Raw genomic sequence first — 24,306 nt, forward strand, 5'->3', positions numbered from 1 at the left:
TACAAATACTGTTATTCTTCAGCATACTGAATTATTCAGATTGTGTAAGAGATTTCCAAGTACCTAATTTACATTCTGAAAAAGAGAAAGATAAGTGCTTTAGAATTACCATAAATGGACATCAACCCGTAGGTGTACAGGTCAGTTCTAATGCATTTATTCAAATTTCAGATCAATTTGATACAGCACAATAGTAGAGCCCTGCCAGCAACAGTGACCAAAAAATGCTTACATATAAAATCTGGCAAAGTAAAGCACTACATTTTTCTAGTGGATGGGTTTTGTTTAAAAATTTAACTTGAAATAAAAGCTGTTGATTCAGGTGGGCTGCCACCAAGCATGTGGGTATTGGTGTTTGGTTCATATACATGGTTATTTTTAACAATGTAAAAAACTACTGCTTTGTGGTCAGGATTTTCCTCCTGTTTAAATAGAAGTTTATTTTTAGAATTTTCTGGCGCTCTGCATAGGTACAGAAGGCAGCACTGCTGTTCACAGCTTGAAAAGCACAACCCCTAAGCACTTAGTGATTCTGCTTCTCTGGTGTGTCCCAGCCTGTTCATAAGTAGCATTGTGAATATACTCATAGAATTATTCAGGGCTAGTCATTCTGGATGCTCTATTCTTAAATAGTTTTCAAGGTGTTTTAAATTAAACAGAAACATCTTTCTGGTTTCTGAATGAAAATCTCTATGTGTGATCTTTCAGGATGGAACATCTGCCATTATCCGTAGTGCAGCAACACACTGTGTATTTAGCGTGATAGAATTTCTTACACGAAGCCCATAATCTTCTTCATCAAAGTCTGGGCTGCCTTTTGGTCATTACAAAATGCTGCATTTTTCAACAGATGGATACTGATGTACAATTGTTGATTTAGCAGAATATCACATGTCTGCAATAACTTAAAAACAAGTCATTGGAAAATATAGCAAACTTGAAAGCTACAGCTGATCTTCATGAACAGTACTTGCACTATTTAATAAACAATGAAGATTATTTGTCTTGCTCTGGGAGGAACTGCTTTAATAATCCAAATAATAGAAATGAGCATAAAATATCAATATCTGCTTAAGAGCTGGATCTTCTGCCTAAGGGTACAGATTCATATTAGTTTTTACCCTCATAGATAATGGACAGGTGCTCTTTCCTGGATACTAAGTGAAAACTTACTGAAGCTAGGGTGGAAGTAGAGTGTTGCTGCTGCTATTTATTTCTAGTGTTGTTTCATTACCTTCTTAGATCTCCTTTTTTGTGTTGTTTTTTTCTTTCCACAATTGTATTTCACTTTTTCTTTTGCATTACACTTTTTATAAAAACTCACAACAGGTAATTTTTATAACTCTTCTAGAGCTCTTCACTGTCGCATCAGCTAGGATGATCTACACTTCATTAGTAAAGCTTACAGTGAAAAGAAATATTTGGGTTTAGAATTACCATGCTCATGATAACGGTGGTGCCAGTGAGAAATCGGATGTTGTTCATCCCTCCCAGAGCTACTCTCCTGAGCCCACCTTTGGCTTGCATTTGGAAGCACTCTTCAGGGAATCACCCTGAAGTCTACAGCCTGTGTTTTGTTGTTGTGGGTGTTTTTTAATTTAAAATTAAAGCTTCCATTCCACAGAATCTGAATATACCACATGGAACTCCCACGCATCAGACAGGCTGCACACAGTGATCCGGCTGAGCATCTGGTAGCTCCGGCTCAGACTGAACAACTCCTGCCCCTTGACACAGGGAGAACCAGAGAATTGATTTGTTTTATATATATATATATAAATATATATAAATAAAGATAGATATAAAAGGCAGTAAAAATACATAATTTATTAGTACTTCTCTTTAAACCAAAACAAACACAACCAGAAAACCTGAGTGATTTTATATCTCACACAAAACCAACAGAAGGATTTTGTCTCAATGGTTTAATGGTAACTCTGCCATTTTCATACTACATATAAAATTTATCCTATACAGTTTTACATACTTTGCTTAATTAACAGTCTGTATTAAAGTTGCATAGGTAAAACTACATAAGACAGACAGCAGCAGATGGCAGATGACCAGTAAGTCCACATCTTTCTCCTTGATGTCCAATATTTCAATTCAGTTGCTGAAGGGAAGCAATAAATGCTGCATCTAGCATTAATGATGAACTGGTGAATACATGAAAAGCCATTATGGAGTACAGACAAGTGTACAATGTTACAGAGAAAAACAGAAATAAAGCCTCATGTAGTAGTACAAAATGTTAAGATTAAATTCTGCCTGAAAAACAGCAGTTGACTAGTTCACATGTATGAAGTCCTTAAATAACATCCAAATTGAAGTCTCTGTAGTTGTTGTTTATGTCTTAAATATATTCAAAAATTCTCCCTCCTCTTTTACAAAACGCTCTTTCTGTTTTTTCATGGCTTGAACATTCATCATCTTTTGCAGTATCACAGACCATTTGGTAAACATAACAACTGAACCTCCTGTTAGGCTTCTGTTCTATATGTAATACAAGGTCTTTGTCAAAGTAAACTTCATGACTGTAAGTCTGAAATGAGAAAAAAAAATCTGTTTGCAGTCTCCATTTCCACAGCTTGCTAATACCCGTACCATTTTCCTTGGGGAACAAAAAATATTTAACATTGGTGACCTCCATGATCAGACAGGAATTTTGCGTGGATACACAGAGACTGCTCTTTCAGATAAAGGACAGAATTTTAAAACTTTGAGACGTTTCCCACATGCCTATTTTAGGAACCTAAGTGCAATTCAGAGCATCTGAGTTAGGATCCTAAGTTGCCCATGCAGTCAACGATAAAAGAGGTGCCAAAGGTGCCAGACCATCAAAGTTGGATGTCCACCTAAACTTGGACTGTATGAACAGCCCATTCCATCTCTCCAAATGTACACATGGTGAGGTCCGTGCTTAATTCTATGCATGAGTAGTTCAAGTTAAGCTAGTGAGACTATTTACAAGTTGTAAAGTTAAGCTGATGTAACTAGCCAAAGGGTGAGTACTCAAATTGATAAATACTTCAGAAATAGCTAAGGACAAGCCCTCACCCAACCAAAAAAACCAAGCAAATCAATGAACAAAAAAACCTTAATTTAAAATCATGGAGATTTTCAGATAAATGAAGGTGTTACTGTAACAGTGTTGTTCACTTTTGGAAATTTTCAGATAAATTCCACTGTCTGATGGAATACTTACAATTTTTTAGTTATGATTATTATTTTGTACAAATCTCATCCATAGCACTTGGCAACACTATTTATGTATCTGCTTCAGATCTGAACAAAAATGGTAGGAAAATGGTACAGGGAAGAGTTAACATAAACAAAAGACAGGAATTCTCCTCACCACATCCCAGGACTCCAGTAATGGAATACTCTTAAGTAGAATCCCATGGTCATTACAATGAAAGTCAAGGTGTGCTTTTCCATCAGCTCCTATTTGAGTAACTGCCACAGTGGATAACAAATCCAATTCATCTTCATAGTCCACAATTTTGAATGTCTTAGGAAAAACAAAACCTCAAGTTTACAAATCAAACATAAATTCACATTCCGCTCTACCTAAACTGCATAGCGATTTTTCTTTCAGGTGAAAGCAGAATTGGAAAAATTCTAGTTCTTAAGTCTTCTGGTCTGATAAAGAAAACTTTGCCAGTCTGATACCCAACAGGCATCTCTCCCAACACAAGCTGTCTGATGTGTTTCAGCAAAATTCCTTAAGATAGGAGAGAAGAAAGTGATATTCTGAACAATCCTAGTGTGCAAGTAGATGTATTTTATATGTATCATACAGGAAATAGAAAAAAGTACTTTGAAAGTGACAGAAGAAACTTATTTAAACCCCATGCTCTCTCTTGAAGCAGACATGTTAGAGATGGAATAGCTCAAAACCATTACTGATTTTGAGGGGATGGGTATATTAGGGTAATTCCATTCACATGAACACCTGTATGTTCTGTTCAGAGCTCTCTCTCGCTCCACGGAGTATGTGACAGTGAAGAACTGAAACCAAAAGGTGAAGACTGTGAACTGCCTTAATTGCCTCTATCTCACTGTCATGAACCTGGTAACATACTCTTTAAATTCAAGCCAGTCTTTCTCTTCCATAATGGAAGATTATCTACTGGAATTACAAATAAAGTGTAACAGCGGGAGAAAAAATAGTGTGCAGACTCTAATTTTAATTATGTTTAAAAAAAAAACAACAAAAAAAAAAGGGTAGAAATTAACTGCAGACCTTAAGGGTTATATTGGACTGCCCTGTATTTTTACCAGAGTAACATCTATTTCCTCAGAAAGAACAGAAATGACTGCCAGAAACTGATGAATTTTAACTGTTGTGCTTATGTCAATTACAGCTCCAGCTCTAGATAGAAAGCTAAAAAATATTCTTCATAACCTCTGGAAGACTCAATAACCAAGGCATGTGGTGTTTTCACTCTCAAGTAGCAGTTACTTAAAGGAAAATTGTTATCCTGCTATCCTGCTTATCTTGCTATCTAATCAAAGTAATTGGGGGAGAAAAATATAGTTTAGAGATACTATATCAAAGACTAGAGGAACCTAAAGCAGAGAAAAAAATAAATACATTTCTTTCATTTAATAAAATACTTTATAGGAAATGTTTAAAGGAGATATTTGAATGGAGAGAAGAATAACGGTTCGTCACATTAACATCTCATATCTGTGCCACTGAAGTTGCATGGAGCTATGATGGTATCATGGGGCATAAGATCAGTTCTTAAGAGAAAGAGACTATCCAAAGGACAAATGTCAACCAAGGAGAAAAGACGACAGAGAGGAAATGAAGTAATTAGAAGTTAAGAAGACAAAGACGGCCACAGAAGAGCAATAAAGAACTCAAAGATTAACACAGCTAATGGCTACAGCCACTGCACCTGAAACAAGAATGACTTCTGGCTAGCTAAACATCTTAAATAATCCATGAACTGCTCTTACTACGTCAGTTACCTCTTGTTCTGGGTCATCATCCAGCAAGTTACGACGCTTTTTCACCACTCGACCAGAAGCTGTTACAGTAACAGTGTTGTTGTTCACCTTTGGGGAAAAAGAAAAAAGTGGCTCTAGACTTCGGGAGCATTTTAGTTTCTTTTTATCTATTTCACAATGTATCTAGCTCATGTCTTTCGCTGCTTTAATCTCCTGGATCTTGTTTTACTCATTAGCTATGCATGGCCCTAGTGCTGCTATCTCTTCTTTATGAGAGCTCATGAATTTGGTGGCTTTAGCTGAGATATTACTGATGTTTATTCATATTCAGAAGTTCTTAGTCCTGTAGAAGTGGAAAAGGTTCTCAGCCACCACAATTTTTAGAACAGAAGTGACTGGAGCCAAGATGTGGGAATGAGAATTAAGATAGCTAAGGCACTATCAATTTGTTTCTTAAACTCTTATTTCCAGAACATGTGGAAAGTAGCATCTTAAACAACCACAGCTGCTTCCACTGGGCATCATTAACACCAGAAACATTCAAAACTGGGGTATCAGTGTCTTAATGGAAGTCAAAAGGAAAAGGCACAGCACAGACAGGATTAGAACTCATACTTCTTTCCTCTTATTGAAACAGAAGTTATGTAAACAAATCCTAAAAAAAAAATGTATGGCAATTCATTAGATGATGAAGCTTATCCTTTCTGAATTCAATGGAAGTTTTATTCCTGAGTTAGTGTAGATTTTTAATACACAAACTTTTCTTCTGCAGAAGCTTCAAAATTAGATTCACTGATTTCCAGGGACTTCACAGTACCGTAAACTATAAAAACTTGCTTCTGTTTAAGACATAACTTTGTATGGTGAAGCAAAATGACAGTTCCAGGCACTGCCAAAAAATTGTCTTAACAAGCGTGTGAAGTGTCTTTGACCTTTTTGACGTTCAGTTTGTCTTTGTGATTTTCTATCACAAAAGACTTCATGAAAAAACTGAGGTGATTTAACAGCTCATTTCTACCAGGAGGTTCAGATCATCCCCTGGCCACTTGGTTCTACGTTTCTGCACTCTTCTGACCCACTGATGATTCAGTTCTGTTCTGTTCCAACTCCAGCTCAGCTCACCAAGCAAGCAGAAAAAGTACTCACCTTTTCTGCTGGGTTATTATTCTGTTATTTTAGTGCACTAATTTGGCTCACCAAGGGTTAGATGAATGCCAAACCTGTCACAAGGGAGTAACAGATGTGCATGGCCAGGAAAAGAAACAGAATTTTGGAAGCAATGTATTGTCTTTGTTGTCTTATGAAGACTTACCCCTAAGTTACAAGAGACTTGCAACATTTCTACCATTTTTACGATCAACTTACCTGAGCACCAGAGACGCACACAATGATCATTTGGTGGCACCTTCTTTTGAAGGAAATTTGTCACCATCTTTTAAGTATGTTTTATATCAGTGATATGTGTTTACATTGCACAACATAAAGAATGCTGGAAACTAAAGAAAAGACTGGAGGTTTCAGAAAGCTATCCTGAAAGTGTTAGTGTTTTCAAAATTTTTTTCATACAGCTTAAAGTCCAATGAAAACATGGCATGTCTTTCAAAAAACTTGGAATTAAGCCCATAAAACACAGTTATTACTCACATACACAAAACCCCTGTGTATTGCTCAAAATCATACAGTGATCTTTGACACCAAACTCACACAGTTTTCTCTGTTGGCCACAATTGTAAAATCTTCTGCAATCTCCGTTTGTTCTGTATTATTTTTAACTTCCTTAAGCTTCAAGACTCTACAAAAGAAACGAAATACAAAATAAGTCATGTATTCTAATCCACCTACTACAACATTTCTATATTTATAATTAAAAAAGAAGGTATATTAAAACATCAGAAATAACTGAAATAAATTATTTTTGTAATTTATGTTTATCAGTTAAATTTTAGCACAGTGGTCCTTGAACATTTCTCATATCAAAATCTAGTGTTGCCTGCCAGTGCCCACATTCATCACATAGAAATCTGCAGATGTTTCTACCTGAACTTCTGATTCCGATAAATTAATAAATTTTACAGTTTCTAGGGCTTGATGAGTGTTTTGGCCTACAAATCGTCTAACTACTGAATTTATGCAGTTATGCAAGTTTTCCTCTAATGAAAATAAGATTTCAGAAAAAAATGCTCATACTTTATCAAATTTGGTCCCACGTGGATTATTCTACCTGACATATCTGGATGGAAATATATCCAATCAGGTTCCAGTGAACAGCATTTCATATCCTGTATGCCATTTTTTGCCTGAAGAAGGAAGGAAAAGCTTAGAATATTAGTATTTTGAAAGTCTCACAGATCTAATTAAAGAGGAAATACTGAGCTCCTCTCCACATACCTCTGAAGGTTTTTAACTATTGCTCATAATCATGACCAGAAAGAATGGCAGTGGAACAATAATAATAATTAAAAAAGACTCAGTTCCAATTCTCAAGTTATTTCATGGAACAGTTTCAACTTTTTTAATATGCAGTAAGCAATGACTTTGTACCATGGCTATACATGGTCCTACCTCTCCTGAAATGATGCAAAATGAAGATTTAGCCTATGCTCTGCAAACACTTCAACAATTCCAGCAATTTGAGCGTCAAAGACACAAGATATGTCAGGACACGAGAAAAAGCATTAGCACAAACTTTGACTTGAGCTTCCAACCTCAGGCTCAGCCTCTTACGTGCAAATATTTGTAGAGTGTGTAAGCTTGGAATAGCTTGTGATTTCAGCTGCAAGCTGGTCAAAATCTTGGGATTTTGGCAGTGGCTTTTTTGTTGTTAAATTTAGCTGACCCTGATCATTCAAATTTTCAAATGTATGAACCCACATAGAAAAAACTAGGTGAGAAAGGATTATACAAGTCCCTTTGAATCAAAACTGGTCTTCAGCTATGGTTGTGAAAGATCTGTTTTGAAAATAAGAGATAGGAGGTGGATCATCGATGTGATCAGGCTAGTGAAAGAGATGAGGACATTTACAGGTGAGAAGATTTTAAGTGAAGACCCCTGAACTAACAGGCCTGAAACCTGCTTGTATTACAGAATTATCTTCAGGTCAAATCCAGATTCAAAATAAAAGCTAGGATGGAGAGCTCACACAAAAGAATATATGATGAATATATTCTTAATAAACAAAAATAATTAGGAATGCTGGATTAAACTGAGTAATAAAATGTTTCTAGGGGGAGACAGGGATTAAACTGCGTAATAAAATCTGTCTAGGGAGAGAGAGAGAAGGTACAAATCAGGGATAAACTACAAACATTAAGGAAACTTATCCTGCAATTTCTTAAAACTTAAAATGTTTCTTTAGTCATGCTATTTGGTAGGCTGACTAGTCAGAAGTGCATTAAGATGTTACCATGCAAGGAATCAGGTAATGAGATTCTGCTTGAGCCTTAACTTTTAAGCTGATAACACAGTGCTATGTAGCACTGACAGTGATACGATTATATTGGAATGAAGGAAATATCAGAAGCAGTACTAATTCAGAAGAAAACATTTTACACGTGACTCCACTGGATAGCACATGTAACACTGTGGGGCGATCCCTGTGAGAGCACCACATTGGAAAACAAGGGTATTGTTACCTCGAGCACTACTCAGAAGGAGAGATGAAGACAAACGTGATACACATTCATTTCAGAGAAGCTGCTACCTGAATATATTACCAAAGCATTGTCTTTCAGAGAACAAATATGGAAGACTCCTTTATGTTTTTTCTTGTTAGGTGTGATGATATAATGCCATGGGTAACCTCCAATTTGGAATGCATTCTCCAGAGAAGATGCTTCAAATAGCAAAGGTGGGGTATCTGCAAATATTGGGTAATGTTAACAGCAGTAGTAGCAGAACAATCATAATTCCATTGATCTTAACAATTCTAAATTCCAATACAGCTATTAATTCTTCAGAACTTCTGAAGACTGGTGGAAACACATTGGCTGCAATCTTTTCTCTAGCAGCAGCTATGCTACCTCACCTAGCATCCAGACACACATCTGCAGTTCCCTGTGGAACGTTACTGCCTTCTCAGATCTTCATGCTGAACTGTTCTTCCGATACCTTTGACTTACTTCATTACAAACGAGCTGGATAAGCAAAGACGTAGCAAACAATTAAAATTAATCCAGCTCATCTGAATGACAGAGGACGTACACATGAACAGATCAAAGATCATGTCAAAAGGATCACTATTATCTTGGGAAAAATAGTGAATAATAGCTGGAAACAGATTAACAGCAGCAATCTCAAATAACAGAATGAAATGCAGAAAAATACCCGAATACTCCTCTTCCTTTTGCTTAATACAACAAAATAGTGTGGACCACAATGAATGCAATCTGTAGCTGAGTTCATAAAAATCAATAAAAATCTAGGAATTTTTGTAATTGAAAAAGGAATCTAGTTTTCCCTTCAGTTCAGTTGGGATAAAATATACAGATGTTAAGATGGCATTCTTACAAGTCTTCTGTGTACTAAATGAGAGAAGCATCTTTGAAAGATATGGACTGCATGGAGCTTTACAACTTCTACCAACTAGCTAAATAAAAGCAATTTCTACAGCTGCTGTAACTGAATTAATTTTAGTCTGAAGATCAGCTCTTTCTAACTGTACAGAGAAGTGCTGGGAAAAAAAATTGGCAAAATTTAGAGAAAATCTGCCATTACAAGGGGCATTTAAACAGGCAGAACAGAAAAACTCAAGTGGAATTACTGTGAGGAGAACAAGGTTTTTATCTGGTCTTTTGTGTCCCAAAGTTCTCATTCAAATTTTGACTTATTCCGGTCCTGCTTAGTCTAGATAATTATCCAGAACCTAGCCAATTGTGCTAAGATGTCACATGATGTCAGAAATTATGTTTACGTAGTGCTTCTCTCTTTTTCCTTCATTCATGTTTCCAAGAACTTTGCCATTTAGATTGAAAGGAATTAGTTCACTGCGAATGGAAATGAAGTCTTTCCTAAGCTGGAAAGTGGCTGTCTTCTAGTTGTCTTTTGGACTAACACACAGGAAATGGGAGATTCTGTGCAAGATATAACAAAGTATAGGTTATAAAAACCGAGGCATCTGCTGAAAATGTAGAGAATGATGAAGATGGAAGCATAAGCAGAGGACCTACTGATATTAAAATCTGTCAGAAAATGAAAAATGAGTGAAGAAAATTTGTAAACATTTTACCCTATCGTCTTTCTTTTTTTTTAAATAAAGCATATATAGCAAGGCCCCTCAAAAATTCTGGTAGATGGACTAAATGATAGATTTAAATGCACTTCAACAATATATCAATCCTAAGCAGTATAAGCTGCTGATAAAATATGCCTTTCTTTTTATGTTCATTTGGCAAAGATTTGCAAGATCATAGCCACCTAAACCACTGTGATAGCGTGACTCTGCTGCCTCAACTCCCTCTTTCCTGCTGTGTCACTTGCTCTTGTTGCTCAGCACCTCCTGTTCTCATAAGTCCTTTCCCTAGCATTGCCAGTTTTCAATCTCCAGTTCAGCTTCTTTGTTCACTTTCTTAAACTCTCCAGCCTCATCTAAACACAAAGCTATAAAGTTGTTCCTGGCAGCACTAACAACTATTTGTTCTAAACGTAAAAAAAATCTGAGCAAAATATCTTCCTCTCTGTTTTTTTAATGACATTACTGTATCCTCTAATAATAAATCAAACTACAGTTTTAAGTTCTGGACCTTTCAGACAGTGACATAATGAAGATTTATAGATACCTTTTCCATTCCTTCCACTGTGACCAAAATCAAATTCCTTACCAGTCAATAGTTGTAAATGACATGGTAGGTACATGGTAGCCTGTAAGTTTTGATCTCTATACACTTCCTCTTGGGTACCTAACACACCATAAAAACAGCACCATAATAACTGCCATCCCTTCAGGCAATTTCTGTAGGGAGGCTATGACTAAATAAGCAGGAAAATTACACATAGTTAAATTATAGTAAATACAAACTTAAACTCTGAAACTGTTAAAATCTTGCTCACTGAAGCATTACACCACATTGAACAGTCAGCCGGCCATTTAAATTCCTAACAGAAAACAGCTCAAAAACCACAGGAATGCAACTATCTGCAAGGAACAACCATGGCAAATGTCTGTCATAAGTTCAAAACTTCCTAACCACAAATTCTTGAATATGATTCAAGATCAAAAATGTTTTCTCCAGCACATTGGTTTTAAATCTCAAAACTAAAAACTACAATGATCTATAAGACACGAGAACAAATCTGGTATAGGCTTCCTATTAAAGCTCCCACAGCATGTTTTCCACAGGGCCCCTAACATTAAATTGTGGTTTTGCAGACTGAGACAGAGAGGAAAATGAGGAGAAATTTCCCTTTGCAGAACCTGAGACATCAATTATAGCAGCCTATCACTTTGTTTTGATAAAACATTGCATTAACTGAAAGCCTTCACTATGTAAGTCTGTATTTTATCTTTGTGTATTTTCCTCAGGTTTATCTGGTTTGGTTTGCCTGTTACTATCTGATACGGTTTACGAACATAAAGATCAAAAGCATTTTTTACGTGCACAGTCGCCTGTAAAATACATTTAACACAGAAACATTCAAAATTAAAGAAATAAAACTATGCATTATTTTATATTGGTGAAACCTACTATTTTTTTTTTGAAGTGCCTCAAGTGTGAACTTGTGAAAATGTATTTTTAAAGTTTAAAAAAAAGTTTCAAAGAAAGTCTCAGGCTTTGGTCATTCATTAAGATTCTTAGCACCAAATTCTAATCTCAAATGCACCAACAGAAATGATTGCTTGGTTTCAGAGAAATTAAAGTCATTACATAAAGCAGAACAATCACAAGTTAATAATTTGAGGCATAAGAATTGTTTTTAGTAGATAATTTGTTCTCTCTTCAGGAATTAACTTTATTGAAACTGGTACATTTCTGACAACTTAGAATTATCAAAATGCAACTCGGATAAATTGTATTCTGTCTCCTTGAATTCCTTCTGCAAGTCAGATTAAACGTTCTCACATCTTTTGCTTACATACTGTATACTGTTTCTGGTGTTACTAACAGCTGTCCTAGCCCTTCCTCTTTCCCAAGAGCAGTTGTGTCTCAGAAATAAGGAAGGGGTTTCTACTTCGTGCATTGCTTATGAAGTTTTTCAAATAGCTTAGCTGCTGTACTAGTTTTCTAGGTAAGACCTATGTAAATAATTCTTGTAATTAGAAGTAAAGCAAAGCACGTTTTTACTATAACGTAAACCCAGAAATATAGCTACAGCACAATATGAGTACAGTAATTTTAATGTTTTTTCTTGGTGTGAAATAAGTTATAATTAATCCATAAAAGCCACCAGCCAAGATAATACAAAGATCATAGATACCTGTTATTTTAATGTTACATGGAAGACCAAATGGATACTTTCCTACAACTCCCACTTGACCATTCCAGTTGAATTCATGTCCCAAATCAAACGGCTGTTCCATGAACTAAAATAACAGAGAACAATTTAGCTTTATTGATGCATATTTAATTACTGTTTAGTTTTACTGCTCTGTTACTACTGCATTCTTTATCTTGTTAGATACTGCTTGAAGTCTTATGTTTGAATTAACATTTGATTTTTATTGTAAGAATATAAATTCAGAAGTCCCACTGCAGTTCTGTTTCTGATCAAACAATCTTCCATGCCCATCAGTTTCTAGCCTTAACGCTCACCTGTAACTACAGACTAGGTGTGTAAACAAGAGCACACCCTGGTCTAGCATTTACATAGCTCCTCTCTATATGCGCTTAAGTGCCTGTCTGACCCTGTGTCTCTTATGTTTTGTCATCTGTTACTGGTGTGGGTAGAATTTTCTGATAGCGTACCCATTTGCATCTTCCGACTGTAACTAGATTTAGGCAAGAACTCTATCCTTTGACACTTTCCCCATGTACCTATGTAGCATTACATGAATATTTATGATTTGTTGCTCTAAAATAGCATGGACTGTATGAAAAATTTCATATTTCATTACCTGTTCAGAGATGGCCTGGAAGTTATAGAGCCTGACCAGACCCATGCTATACATTACAATCAGGATTCCATTAGAAACAGCAACATCTGTCACACTATTACCAAATATCTGGAAAAAAAAGGAGAAGAAAAATGTTCTATTAGGGAAGAAATAATTGAGACACAATGCAAAATACTGATATTATCTCCTTAATTTTGTAATCACTTAGTTTTTTATTCTGACCAAACCCTATGATCAGTGTTTTAGTTCATGACGTTTTCTGTAACTCATCTGTTCTGCTGAGTTTCTATAATACTTTGCACTGCAGTAACATCTGAGGTTAGATTAGTTATATTCTGCAAGCAGATTCATTCTCTAATCAATTCTCAGTATATCTTCATATCATGTTACCCAGTTATTACAATACATGAATAGATTCTACTACCTGGCATCCCACAGGAATGTTAGCAAAGCTAACAACTCAATCTAAAAGTACTGATTTCAGACCTTTGTTCTTTCTTCATCACCAGGGTGAAAGACTAGTCTAATCATGGCTCTATGACTGTGTACAGCTGTACTACATTATCCAGCGGTCACAGAGTACAGGATCCTCCCTGAATCCAAATTAGACACATACATGAGAAGCTGACTTACCCCTTTTAACAATTATGCAGTATTCATTTATGCCACCGCTTAACACATCTCCACTGTGAAAAACCCAACAAACTAATTCTTAGTATGTAATGAATAACAACACGTGAAGTTCGTAATTTTTTTTAATAGAGATGCTTGGAAATGTAGTTTTCCTTTCTTTAATCTGAATCACTATGTGAAAAAGCAATTAAATTAAAACAGGGTTAAAACAGGCTTAAAAACAATTTTTTTTAAAAAAAAAAGAAACCCAAGAGCTGTAATACTCCTAGATCTTAACACTGTCAATGATTTTGTGATGAGTTTGGTCCCGAAAGATAGATTCACTCCTGAGACCTTGCCTTTTATTTAGTGTTATGGCTCATTCTCAATACATTTGTTATCTTACGTACCAGTGTCTTCCAGACACAAGCTCTAATAGTCTTCCAACCCTAAACTCTCCTTTCTATCCTTGAGACCTTAGCTAGTCTGAACTCAGACTTTATTGTGGTGTACCATCTCAGTAAAGCTGATGCATTAGGTGCATTCTGCAGCCTTGAACAACAACCCTAATCCTAACTCTAATCTAACAGTTACGTTCCACTGATCTGTATCAGGTTTGGCATTGCATTCACTGGTTGCTTCCTCTGCTGGGTGTATTCTCAACCCCCAAATTCTGCCCTGACGTTATTCCTAGCTGTAACCTTTACTCTGATGAGTACTCTGCACAGGTTTAGCTGAAGAACTTTTAGACACTTTGGCTGCAATGACAATGATGAATCTGGCATGCCATTCTTAACGAGATTGAGAATACCTTTGATAGTGGTAGCAACTGTTTTTTTTCCAGTCCTAAATACTAATTTTGAACAGAACAATACACAGTGCCCCTAAACTTTCATGGGCCCAAATGAAAAATGTTTAACCCCACTCCTTCACTTGCCAGCCCAATCTCAATTACAGCCTCAACCCAACCCAGCACCAGCTAAAAGCCACTAATAGCTCTGAACCCCAAATGAGACTGTAGCTCACAGAGCTTTGAAGACTGAGTTTGCATGTTTACACTGTTCCATTTATAAGTAGTATCCAGAGCTCTCTTGACTTAAAATAGACATGTTTTTTCACCGGAACAGTAAAACTTGCCATCTGGCTTGAGGTTTCCTAATATATACACTCTTACTCACAGGTCACAAACCAACGTCAGAAAAGTTGTTTGCTCTTCACTGATAAAGCAAGACACATATTTACAGTCTGCCATTCAATATCAATGATAATACAAGTTTAAAACATTGTAACTGCATATAGAATTCATAGACTATTACTAGGAGTGGGTCAGAGGCACATTTATCTTTCTTTAAAGAGGTGAAAAGAAGTCTACAAAAACTTTAGGATTCCCTAATTCTTATGATTGCTATAAGTAAAGGCTAAAGTCCTTCTATATGTCAAAGAGCAACCCGATAGCAGAACGCATTTGTATTTTCTCTTCTGGTCATTCGAATTAAGAATCTTGCCCCACAATGCCTCTATCAGACACAAGAACCACATTACTGCTAATTAATGTTGACTTCTGAAATTCTGGGACAATTGCCTAAACCATGCCTCTCATACAACTACAGTACAGATCATGATTAATAGAGGGATTAACTTACCTTTTTGTTTATTTCTAGCATTCCAATGAATGAAAGGGGCAAAACTTGGAATACAGCAAGACAGAACAATACAGACTGTTGGATACCTGCCTGGGAAGGAATAACAATACTCAATATAGTTATTTTACTTGAGGCATTTATTAACGGTGGGACATCTTCATCTTCTACGATAATGACAAAGCATGTCTTTGTCTCTGTCCTTGTAATTTTTTTTTGATTGATTTTGTAAAAATTTAAGAATGTCAGATTTTTTCAACAAACTTACCTGTCGTGCTGCTGCAGGGAGCTTATTCTGAGCTGACTTTACAAACATTACCTCTTGAGGAGTATCCCAGCTCAGATACCTGTTTGTGACAAGAAAGGCCTATCTTAATAATTTAAAAATAATTTAATAATAAATATATTATTTCACATAAAATATAATCTACTATAACTAGGCAGATCCCTGTGTCCAGGTGAACTGTTCAGGATCTGATTCAGCAGAGGTGCCTGAGATGTTTGCTGTTTGCAATAATGCAAAACCCACAGAAGTAGGGATGGCTTATTCCATACAGGATTCTGAGAAAAATTCTGAAAGTATGAACATTCACTATCTTAGTTTTTCTCCTTCCCTTCACAAATCACTGCTTTCTTATCCTTCAGCCTAAAGGAAATAACTTCTGAGAACTGAAAAAAAGATGCAGTTTACCAGAAGCAAGCAGTAAATGCTCTGCTTTTAAAGAGCAAAATGGCTACCCTATGGAGAAGAATGCTTGCAAGTTAAAAGTGGCTTAAACTCTAAAGGTATTTTTCTTATGTTTTATGAAGTTTGTTTCACAGCTTTTAAAGGTCCTCTCCTGGTATGCTGTTATTGCAATATTAAAGGCTGTAAAATTGTCAGAGAAAAGCCAAGAGTAGCCTAGTTTTTGTGGCTTTTGTGGAACTTGATACCAAATTTGAGACCATAATACTTAAGCTGCTGAAATTCTTCTATAGAAAACAGCATGCAGGAACAGTACTCCAGTTAATATGCTACACTAACAAACCTGAAGTCAGCCATAGGATAGTACTAAAATAAACACAATTCCCTTTCTCCAGTACAGTACTAACGATTGTTAATTATATAAAGCCTAGTCAATGTTTAATACCTGAATTTGCAACAGGAACCAGCAAGGTATACTTTTTCCAGTATTTCTCCACTATCAGCAGAGAGACGCAGAAGCCAGTTCTGCACTGTCAAGACTATCAGGGAAGATTTATAGTCTGACGGACTTGGTAGCATTTCCCCCTATATAATAAAAGGTTATCATCAGAAAAAAGTTTGTACCAGGAGGATACATAACATTTTGACACAGTAACAAGAAAACAAAAGTTAATATAAATTCTTCAAAAACTAAAGATGGAAAGCTGCCTGCTAATCACACCAGGATCTCTAAGCTCGTGTCTGTGCTGAATAGTCAGCTGACTACCGCACAAATAAACTGTTGTCACTCTTTTTGCAAGGCAGTTACCTTTTCTAGAAGACACCTTTTAAAACTTCTTTGCCTTGCACAAATGAAATATAACTGCTTATCGATCTAATTGATACCAGTCTTGAAGAGAAATTTGTTTAAGTATTGCAGAATAAGACATTTCAGTGGTAACTCAACAGTAGCTGCTAAGAATGGTATTCACACTGCTTTATTTTTAGGCACCTCAAGGATGGGGCTAATATTCCTAAGGTCTGTGGACAGTGGATAAGAGAAAAACTCCTCAAGGAGGAGGGAAATTATATCATTTATTAGCTAGAAACAGCAGAACAGCTTTTGGGTAGTTGCTTTAATGGGTCTTCAGATTATTTGCTTTTTTTATTTATGTCAACAGATCTGATAAAAACTAAAACTCCACCTACTGCCCTTGCTAATTAAAAAATAAAGAAAAAATTAAACAAAATTTATGTTGCAAGGAATTAGTTAGTTGCATAAGCATAAAGGCACTGTTTTTAAAATCTTCCACGAAAGCTCACAAAAAAGCATCTGAATGTGCTATTGAGAAATTCAGAGAAGTACACCTCAAAACATTCAGTCAAAATAAATACGTACATGTTGCAAACCTTAAATGACCTAACTCCATAAAAACACTGAGAAAATAGTTCACAGGGAAAGCACACTCTATTCTAAATATGTTTCACTGAAAGATACTAATTTGTTTTTTTGTACAACAATGCTCTATTAAAAAGTAATCTTACCAGTGGGCATTCCAATAATAAAGCATCTTCTATTTTTTCTGACTTGGAACACTTTGGCTTTTGATAAAGTATTCTTGGCTCTTGTGCAATGCTGGAGGAAAATGATTGCTAATTATTAGTCTACTTTATAAACTACTTTCTATCAACAAGTCATTTCATACAGTTCTCTTTAGGCACGTCAGAAATCTAACATCTTATTTTTACTTTGTAAATATAAACTGAAATTGCTCTCAAAATAATGCCTAATAAACAATAGTTAGTATAATGTAATATTTAAAAGCTAACCTTCTTTATATTTTGTGGTTTGCTTTTGTGTGTGGTTTTTTTGTATTGCTTTGTTTTTAAATTAACAAACTTAATAGTAACATTCTTACTTTAGTGATACACATTAAAAAGAAAGCATATTCCAGAAACTAATGATTATCCTGGAACTTTCCCCTCAAGCTCTTCCAGTGTTGTCTTTCATAATATAAAGGTGTGGCATCATGTACAGATATTTTAAAAAAACCCTACTACTAGAATAAAAGCTTCACAGTGTGCACAGGGAGAGGATGAGACAAAGATAAAACTGAAAGATGCTAGACAGGTTAACCCAGTACTGGAAAGCATTCAGACAATGTAGGACTAAAACAAGGCTAAGTAGATTTAGATCTCTGCTATCAGTGATAGATTAATTTAATTAACTCTCAGTGGTTTACACTGACAGAGTAATTTGTATTTTATGTATCATACAACACTGTCTCAAAACTGTTCTGACCACAACTTACTCAGCAACGCAGTTCTCCAAGTCCCTGCTACCTCCCTCTCAAGAGGGACTGGTGTATGTGGGACTTCCCATCCTCTGCCTTGCCCTGCGCTGCTTCCTAAGCTGTGCCTCTGAAGCTGGACATGCGACAGGAGAGTACCTCAGATCAGAGAACTGATCTGCAAAATACGTTAACAAAACCAGCAAGTACTCCACACACTGTACTTTTACATGACAATAATTTACTTCTTTAATGCGGAATCTATAGACATAGTACCAAGCTTGTTACTTAGGCTGATTTTGTGACACATTCTTTAGCACACTGCTAGTAACCAGATCACAAAGAACATTTGGCTTTTTAGTGCAAAATTATAAATGCTCATAATCTTCCACTCCTGTCACAAGTGCTCTGAAAGCTGAAGTTATACAGCACCAATAAGATCAGACTTTTCTTCACCAAAGCAGGTGTCACATTAAGACACAACAGCATCTGAGTGTAATTTAACAAAAGATTTATGCACCTGGTTATATTTTGTTCATAAGTAAATTCCACTCAATTCACAGGGGCTATTTGGATGGGTAAAGTTAGCGACATGTCTAAAACAGAATCACAGTGTTAAAACTGTAAGCCAGGGTAACTTGTAATTGTAAATTTATTACCTGCTAATACAGCACTGGTAATTGTCCAAGTAAATTCTTCCTCTTTCACATGCAATAGGAGACGCAGAATGAGTTGTCCAAACGTTCTTGAATTTAGTACTTTCCTGAAACAGACAGTGGTTGTAACAGCGATGGCTTTTGTAACATACCTTGCTTTTGGAAAATATTTTATTTGGCTCCTGCAGCTTAATAACTTACTTTAATTGAACCTTTGCTGTTGAATACATATAGGAAAATCTTATTTGTTTTTTTTAAACCAAATTAAAAGACCTTTTTTTTTGGGAAATTTTGTCTTTTTTTAAAACCAAATTAAAAGATCTTTTTGTTAGCTATCATGGACAGCATGAGTAATGAATATTTTGTCATTAACTTGCCTGCATTAAAATTAAAACTGGCAACTAAACTTTAATGGCACTTTTAAAATCAAGGACAAAACTCACCAGAGTGTAAATATGCACATAACTCCTTTATATGTAATTAATTGAATTTATTGAACATCTGACTCCATTCTGCTGTTGGTGTTTTGTGTGAAAGGTAGAAAAATGCATTTACAGTTATTTGCAAAAAGTGTCTGAAATGTTAACGGGATAAACTGCTCGCATAAAGTTTCTTGCATGCATTAGAGACATGAGGAGCTCTATACCATTAACAAAGGTTCCAGTCTCACAAAAAAAAAAAAAGTATTTGTGTAAGTCAGATGTACTCATTTTTATTTCAATAAATCTTGCATGCCCATTGATCTAGCTGCAGAAGTGGACACTTTAGCTGACTTCCAATAAATATATTTTCAGTATAACACAATTGTCCATTAACTGCGACATATTCACTTTCAATGCATTTCTATCAACTAGTCCATAGAAGCAGTAATCATTTTGATAAAAAAGTCAACTTCACTTTAGTCTGTAATTCGTTTAATACCTATTTTTTCTGTAACATGAATTTCACTGACACATTTCCCTCCCTGTGAGTGTTCAAGGCCAGGCTGGATGGGGCTTTGAGCAACCTGGTCTAGCGGAAGGTGTCCCTGCCCATGGCAGAGGGGTTGGAACTAGATGATCTCTTTAAGGTCCCTTCCAACCCAAACCATTCTATGATTCTATGACACTAGGGGTACGTTTACCTGAAGACCTCTGCTGATTATCTTATTTTGTTGTGATAACTTGATTCAAATTAAACATTGATGCTCCCTAAAACACTATGAATTTAATATTGGTATTAAATATTAAGCTATCTTAGAGGAAGAAACAAGTAATATAAAAATCTCATAAAAGGCTATTTCTAGCATGGTTATTAGATTTACAAGTGCTTCTGCAGTTTTTCCACAGCATAGTCCCCTCTCCATTTCTAGGTCTGAGCCTCATGAAATAAATTTAACCATTTCTAACTCTCTTCAGCAAAACTGCAGCTTTTTTCTCCCCAAACTTGTCAGTCAGCGTGACCCAGGGACTTCTCAAACGCCTGGGTTGAGGACTGAGGCTCAGACCACCCCGACTGAAAGCCACTACGCGCAGGGGTTCAGCCAGCGCCGGAAAGCATCGCTATTACCTGACATATTAACTTTCTGAGGAGTCCCAGGTTTTGCCTGTGGGCGACACCAGCATCTCTGGCATAAAAGCCGTGGGCCCTGCGGGTGAGGAGGCGGCAGACGTTGTGAGCCCCGGGCGCCCGGGAGGTGGCCCTGCTCCCGCCGGCGGCTGCCTGCGGGCACATTTCTGGGCAGGCTCGGCTTTCTCCTCCGCTTTTGGCTCGCTCTTGGCGGGGCGAGCAGCCTGGCAGGGCCCGGGCCCGCGCTGGATTTCTCTCACCCCCCGCCCTGCCCGGGGAGAGCTGAAGCGAAGCGGGAAAAGGCCCGAGCGGGTCCTTGCTCTCCGAGAGACGCGAACCGAGGCCTGCCGACGGGGCTCCGCCGCGCCGGGGGAGCACCGCCTCTCCCCGGCCACCACAGAGCCGAGTTACCGCAGCCGCCCGGCGACAACAACCCTGCACCGCCACCGCCTTCCCCCCGCGTCCCGCCGGGTACTGTAGTTCTCGCGGGCGGAATGCCGCGGCGCGCCCGGACTACATCTCCCGCCGTGCCCCGCGGCCGCCCGCCTGCTCTCTCCGGCGCCGCAGCTGTCGCCCGCGTGGGTGCCCGCAGGGAGCGGGCGGGAGAGGGGTCGCTCCCCCGGTACGGGGGCTGCTGCGGCGCTGCCGCTGGTGGGACGCCGCACGGAGAACCGCGGGGCAGGAGGGAGGGTCGCTGCGCGGAGGTCGGTGAGACGCGCCGGCAGTGGTGGCCCGCCGGTACCCCCGGAGCCGCCCGGGCACCGGGAGCTGTGCCCGGGCCCGGCTCCGCTGCGGCTGCCGTACCCTGCGCTGAAGGGACTGAGCAAAGGCAGTGCGCGTCGGCACGCAGAGCGTGTAAATGGAAGCGTTTTACCCGCTGTCTTTTAAAAATAAAGGCAGGAAAGTTTTGTTAGCGGCAGTTCAGTTAAGAACAAGTGGGAACTTCTCTCCTTTATTTTAATTTCTTCCTGCTGGAGAGTGAAGCCCCCGGAGCTGGGCGGCGGGACGGGACGGGGCGCCGGGCGGGGAGCGGGGGGGCTCCCCGCGGGGCACGGCCGGGTGTGAGCGCCCGGGCTGAGCTCTGCGGGCGGCGGTCAGCCACGCTGCCTGCTTGTGGCATCGGCCACGGGTGGCTGTGGATACTGCTGTGGTGGGTGGCGTGTAGCCGGACCTGGTGGGGGCGGGATTTTAAAGGATTTCTTTAAAACTGTTTAAAAGTCCAGGGCCAACAGCAACTTCTTGAGATGCGTGACACTTCATTTTTGTATTTTTAGAGCTATGTCCCAAAAGTTGTCACCATCATCAACAGCTGCTTGCCAGCAGAGCCACTGAAGTCTGTGGAAGAACTCGTTTCCCTTTCCTTGCCAGAGGCCAGGCGCCCAAATGGGGTATGTGGAAGTTGCTGATCTTTTATGTTTCCGGGTCTCTGAGAGGAACCTTTAATCTTTGCTGATACTGTAACAAAAGACAGATTCCTGTGATTTTCTGGTGCTTTGCAGTTATTTGGATGAAGTGAGCTAAACACACAAACACGGTGGTTGCAGTTGCTCCTCTGAAGAGTATGTGAGGACACCGCATACTGTCTGGTGGATCGGCAACATAGCCAGTGACTTCAGAGCTGACGGGGCAGGCTGCACCTAAGCAAAGTCCATGTGGGCATCCAGAGTCTTGCAGGGATGTAAATGAACGAGGTTCTCCAAAGTAAATTATAGATAGTAGTAAAATTCATGTTGTTCTATCTCTGTTCTCAGCATCTTTAGTAATAGAAAAACGTGGTTTGTGTTGAGACAAATCATCTTTTGATTGTTAGGTAATACAGTCACATGTTCAGTATTTTGTAGAAAATAGGGTTGAAAAACAATTTAAGTGTTTGAAAGATGGATTTGGAGACTTAGATGTATGTTCCCTGTGCATGGGTATGTACACATAAAGTCAACACAGCTTTTTTTTTTTTTTTTTTCTTCCTATGTAAGCAGCAGCCACCAGAGGGTGCGCAGGTTAACTAGGAAGCCTTATTTCTGAGCTGTGTTTGTGACGGCTTCCTCTTGATGGTAAACTTGTCAATAGATTAATTTAGTAAATCAGTTTCGTGTTGTGTTCTGCTGTATAAATACCAGGAAAAGATGTAAATTACCTCATGGGAAAAGCAGAAAAATAGGGGCAAAAAGTAAAGGATTGCACACAATACTTACATATTTAAATCCCATATCCTACAAACATTCATTGATATGTGTGAGGACAACTTGTCTGTAAAATTAAACAAATGTGCAGGTGTTTGCACAATAGTAGCCTAAAGAATTATTTGTGCATTTGCCTCTTCTACCTTATGTAATATTTAAGAAATTTGTACTAAGAGTGACTGGTATCTTTTTAATTTCTGTTATTGAAATTATTTTAGTCAATAATATTTATAATGACACTGTTTCTGAGTGTGCCTTTAGTAGGTATTACAAACACGTAACAGCAGAACAATTAACACTGAAAATGTTACTATAAATAGATTCAGTACAAAAGTAGAAATTCCATTTCAAGAATGATTCTAGGATATCAAAATATAGTTTTAGCTTCAGTTGGAATGAAAGTATTCTTCACAAGTTGAAGTATTTTGAATTCAGTTAAAATACTTTATTGAAGCTTCATTTTAAAGGCAAAACAGTCTTTAATGGTGAAGTCAGAACATCTCTATGATAAATGGAAATAATGCAATTTCAACAAAACACTTGTCCTGATCAAAACAAAATCTTTCAACATTCCAAAAAATAACAACGTTTGAATATATTAAAGTGTCGACAGAATTGCTACATTTCTTTAAAATACTGTGATTTTCTTGAATCAGCGTTTTTTGACGAGCTTCTGTCAGAATGTTTTATCACCTGCCTTTGCAAGTGAAAAAAGAACTAGGACCTCAGCTTTAGTTTAGGATAGAACAAATTACATTAGTGTCACGGTTTAAAGCTGGGCTGGCGATTAAACCGGCGGCAGATGCCCTCTGTTATCCCCCCCCCCTCCCCCCAGAGGGAAAGGGAAAAGGGAGAGAGACTTCTGGGTTGGAAAATTAAAACAGTTTTAATAAACTATAATAATGAAAAAAAAAAAGTATAATAATAATAATAGAAATAATCAAATATATACAAATATATATACAAAACCAAGATTGAGCTCCCCTGAAGTCAGCCACGTCACCACCGGCACTGCAGGGCAGGCTCCGGGAAGGCCCAGGCTGGGCCTAGCGATGGTCGAGAGCTGGATTCAGGGATGCACGGATCGGGATCGGGGGCAGCAGGAAAACAGACGGAGTCTTCCCTGGACACCGGCCATAGCAGAAAGAGAGCGAGACCCTCGTGATCCCCCCACTTTATACCGAGAATGACGTGTATGGGATGGAATACCCTCGTTGGTCAATTTTGGGTCACCTGCCCTGTCCGCTCCCCTCTGCAGCTGCGACCCCCCTTCGGCTCTTCACTCGTAAGCAATGAGGAATTCAGCAGTGACCTTGGTTTCTCTCAAGAATAAGTACAGCAAGAGCCTTTCTGCACAACATCCCTACCGGTGCCTCAGTGATAACTACAAACTTCGAGCGTTATCAGTCCTGGAAGCAGACACTGTCTGCAAAAACATGCAGTTAGTTTCAGAAAATGCAGTTACTTAGAGGAGACTTAGCTGAAAGTAAAAATCACTGAAAGGAAAATCGGCCTGGTTTAGGCCAAACCAGGACAATTAGTCATCTGTAGCAACTGAACTCCATGTTTTATCCATGCCATTAATTCAAATAAAATGCTTTTATTAGTTAGTTCATGTTCACATTAATTGATTAAAGATTCAGTAAGTAAAATATATCTCTATTTCTAAGGTACCTGTTTCTTTCTTCCTTGTTGGCCATTCATCTTG

At 38.0% G+C, this 24,306-nt stretch overlaps 2 protein-coding genes across 10 annotated transcripts in view; one reads left to right on the forward strand and one right to left on the reverse strand.

The window, feature by feature from the left end:
* Nucleotides 1-1,812: 1,812 nt before the first annotated feature.
* Nucleotides 1,813-20,867, reverse strand: DCAF17 (DDB1 and CUL4 associated factor 17). Its single transcript, XM_068407342.1, has 14 exons — nt 20,419-20,867; nt 18,874-18,977; nt 17,469-17,559; nt 16,390-16,529; nt 15,528-15,606; nt 15,263-15,352; nt 13,008-13,115; nt 12,371-12,476; nt 8,674-8,816; nt 7,147-7,256; nt 6,664-6,751; nt 4,981-5,067; nt 3,356-3,511; nt 1,813-2,542 (listed from the first exon to the last, which is right to left on the reverse strand). The coding sequence occupies exons 1-14, from the start codon at nt 20,581-20,583 to the stop codon at nt 2,354-2,356; spliced, it is 1,656 nt and encodes a 551-aa protein (XP_068263443.1). The 5' UTR covers nt 20,584-20,867; the 3' UTR covers nt 1,813-2,353.
* A 114-nt stretch (nt 20,868-20,981) lies between these two features.
* The window catches only part of METTL8 (methyltransferase 8, tRNA N3-cytidine), a 31,005-nt gene continuing 27,680 nt past the window's right edge, over nt 20,982-24,306 (forward strand). For 5 of the 9 annotated variants that reach the window (XM_068407799.1, XM_068407790.1, XM_068407797.1 and 2 more), the window contains exons 1-2: nt 20,986-21,314; nt 21,693-21,806. In XM_068407799.1, coding sequence (XP_068263900.1) covers nt 21,802-21,806 — 5 coding nt within the window. In that variant the 5' untranslated portion in view covers nt 20,986-21,314; nt 21,693-21,801. Of the gene's footprint in view, nt 21,315-21,692; nt 21,807-24,306 lie in introns of all 9 variants that reach the window. The other 4 variants (XM_068407795.1, XM_068407791.1, XM_068407792.1 and 1 more) reach the window with 4 other exon arrangements.

The sequence above is a fragment of the Nyctibius grandis genome, chromosome 9 (genome assembly GCF_013368605.1).
Source record: "Nyctibius grandis isolate bNycGra1 chromosome 9, bNycGra1.pri, whole genome shotgun sequence".
In the NCBI taxonomy this organism is placed as follows: Eukaryota; Metazoa; Chordata; class Aves; order Nyctibiiformes; family Nyctibiidae; genus Nyctibius; species Nyctibius grandis.

Coding starts and splice junctions, on each gene's coding strand:
- DCAF17 (XM_068407342.1), bottom strand. CDS start 20,583: ATGTGCCCGCAGGCAGCCGCCGGCGGGAGCAGGGCCACCTCCCGGGCG. Junction 15,353..15,527: donor TCCCTGCAGCAGCACGACAG/GTAAGTTTGTTG, acceptor ATTCCTTCCCAG/GCAGGTATCCAACAGTCTGT. Junction 2,543..3,355: donor TACTGGAGTCCTGGGATGTG/GTGAGGAGAATT, acceptor TTCTCATTTCAG/ACTTACAGTCATGAAGTTTA.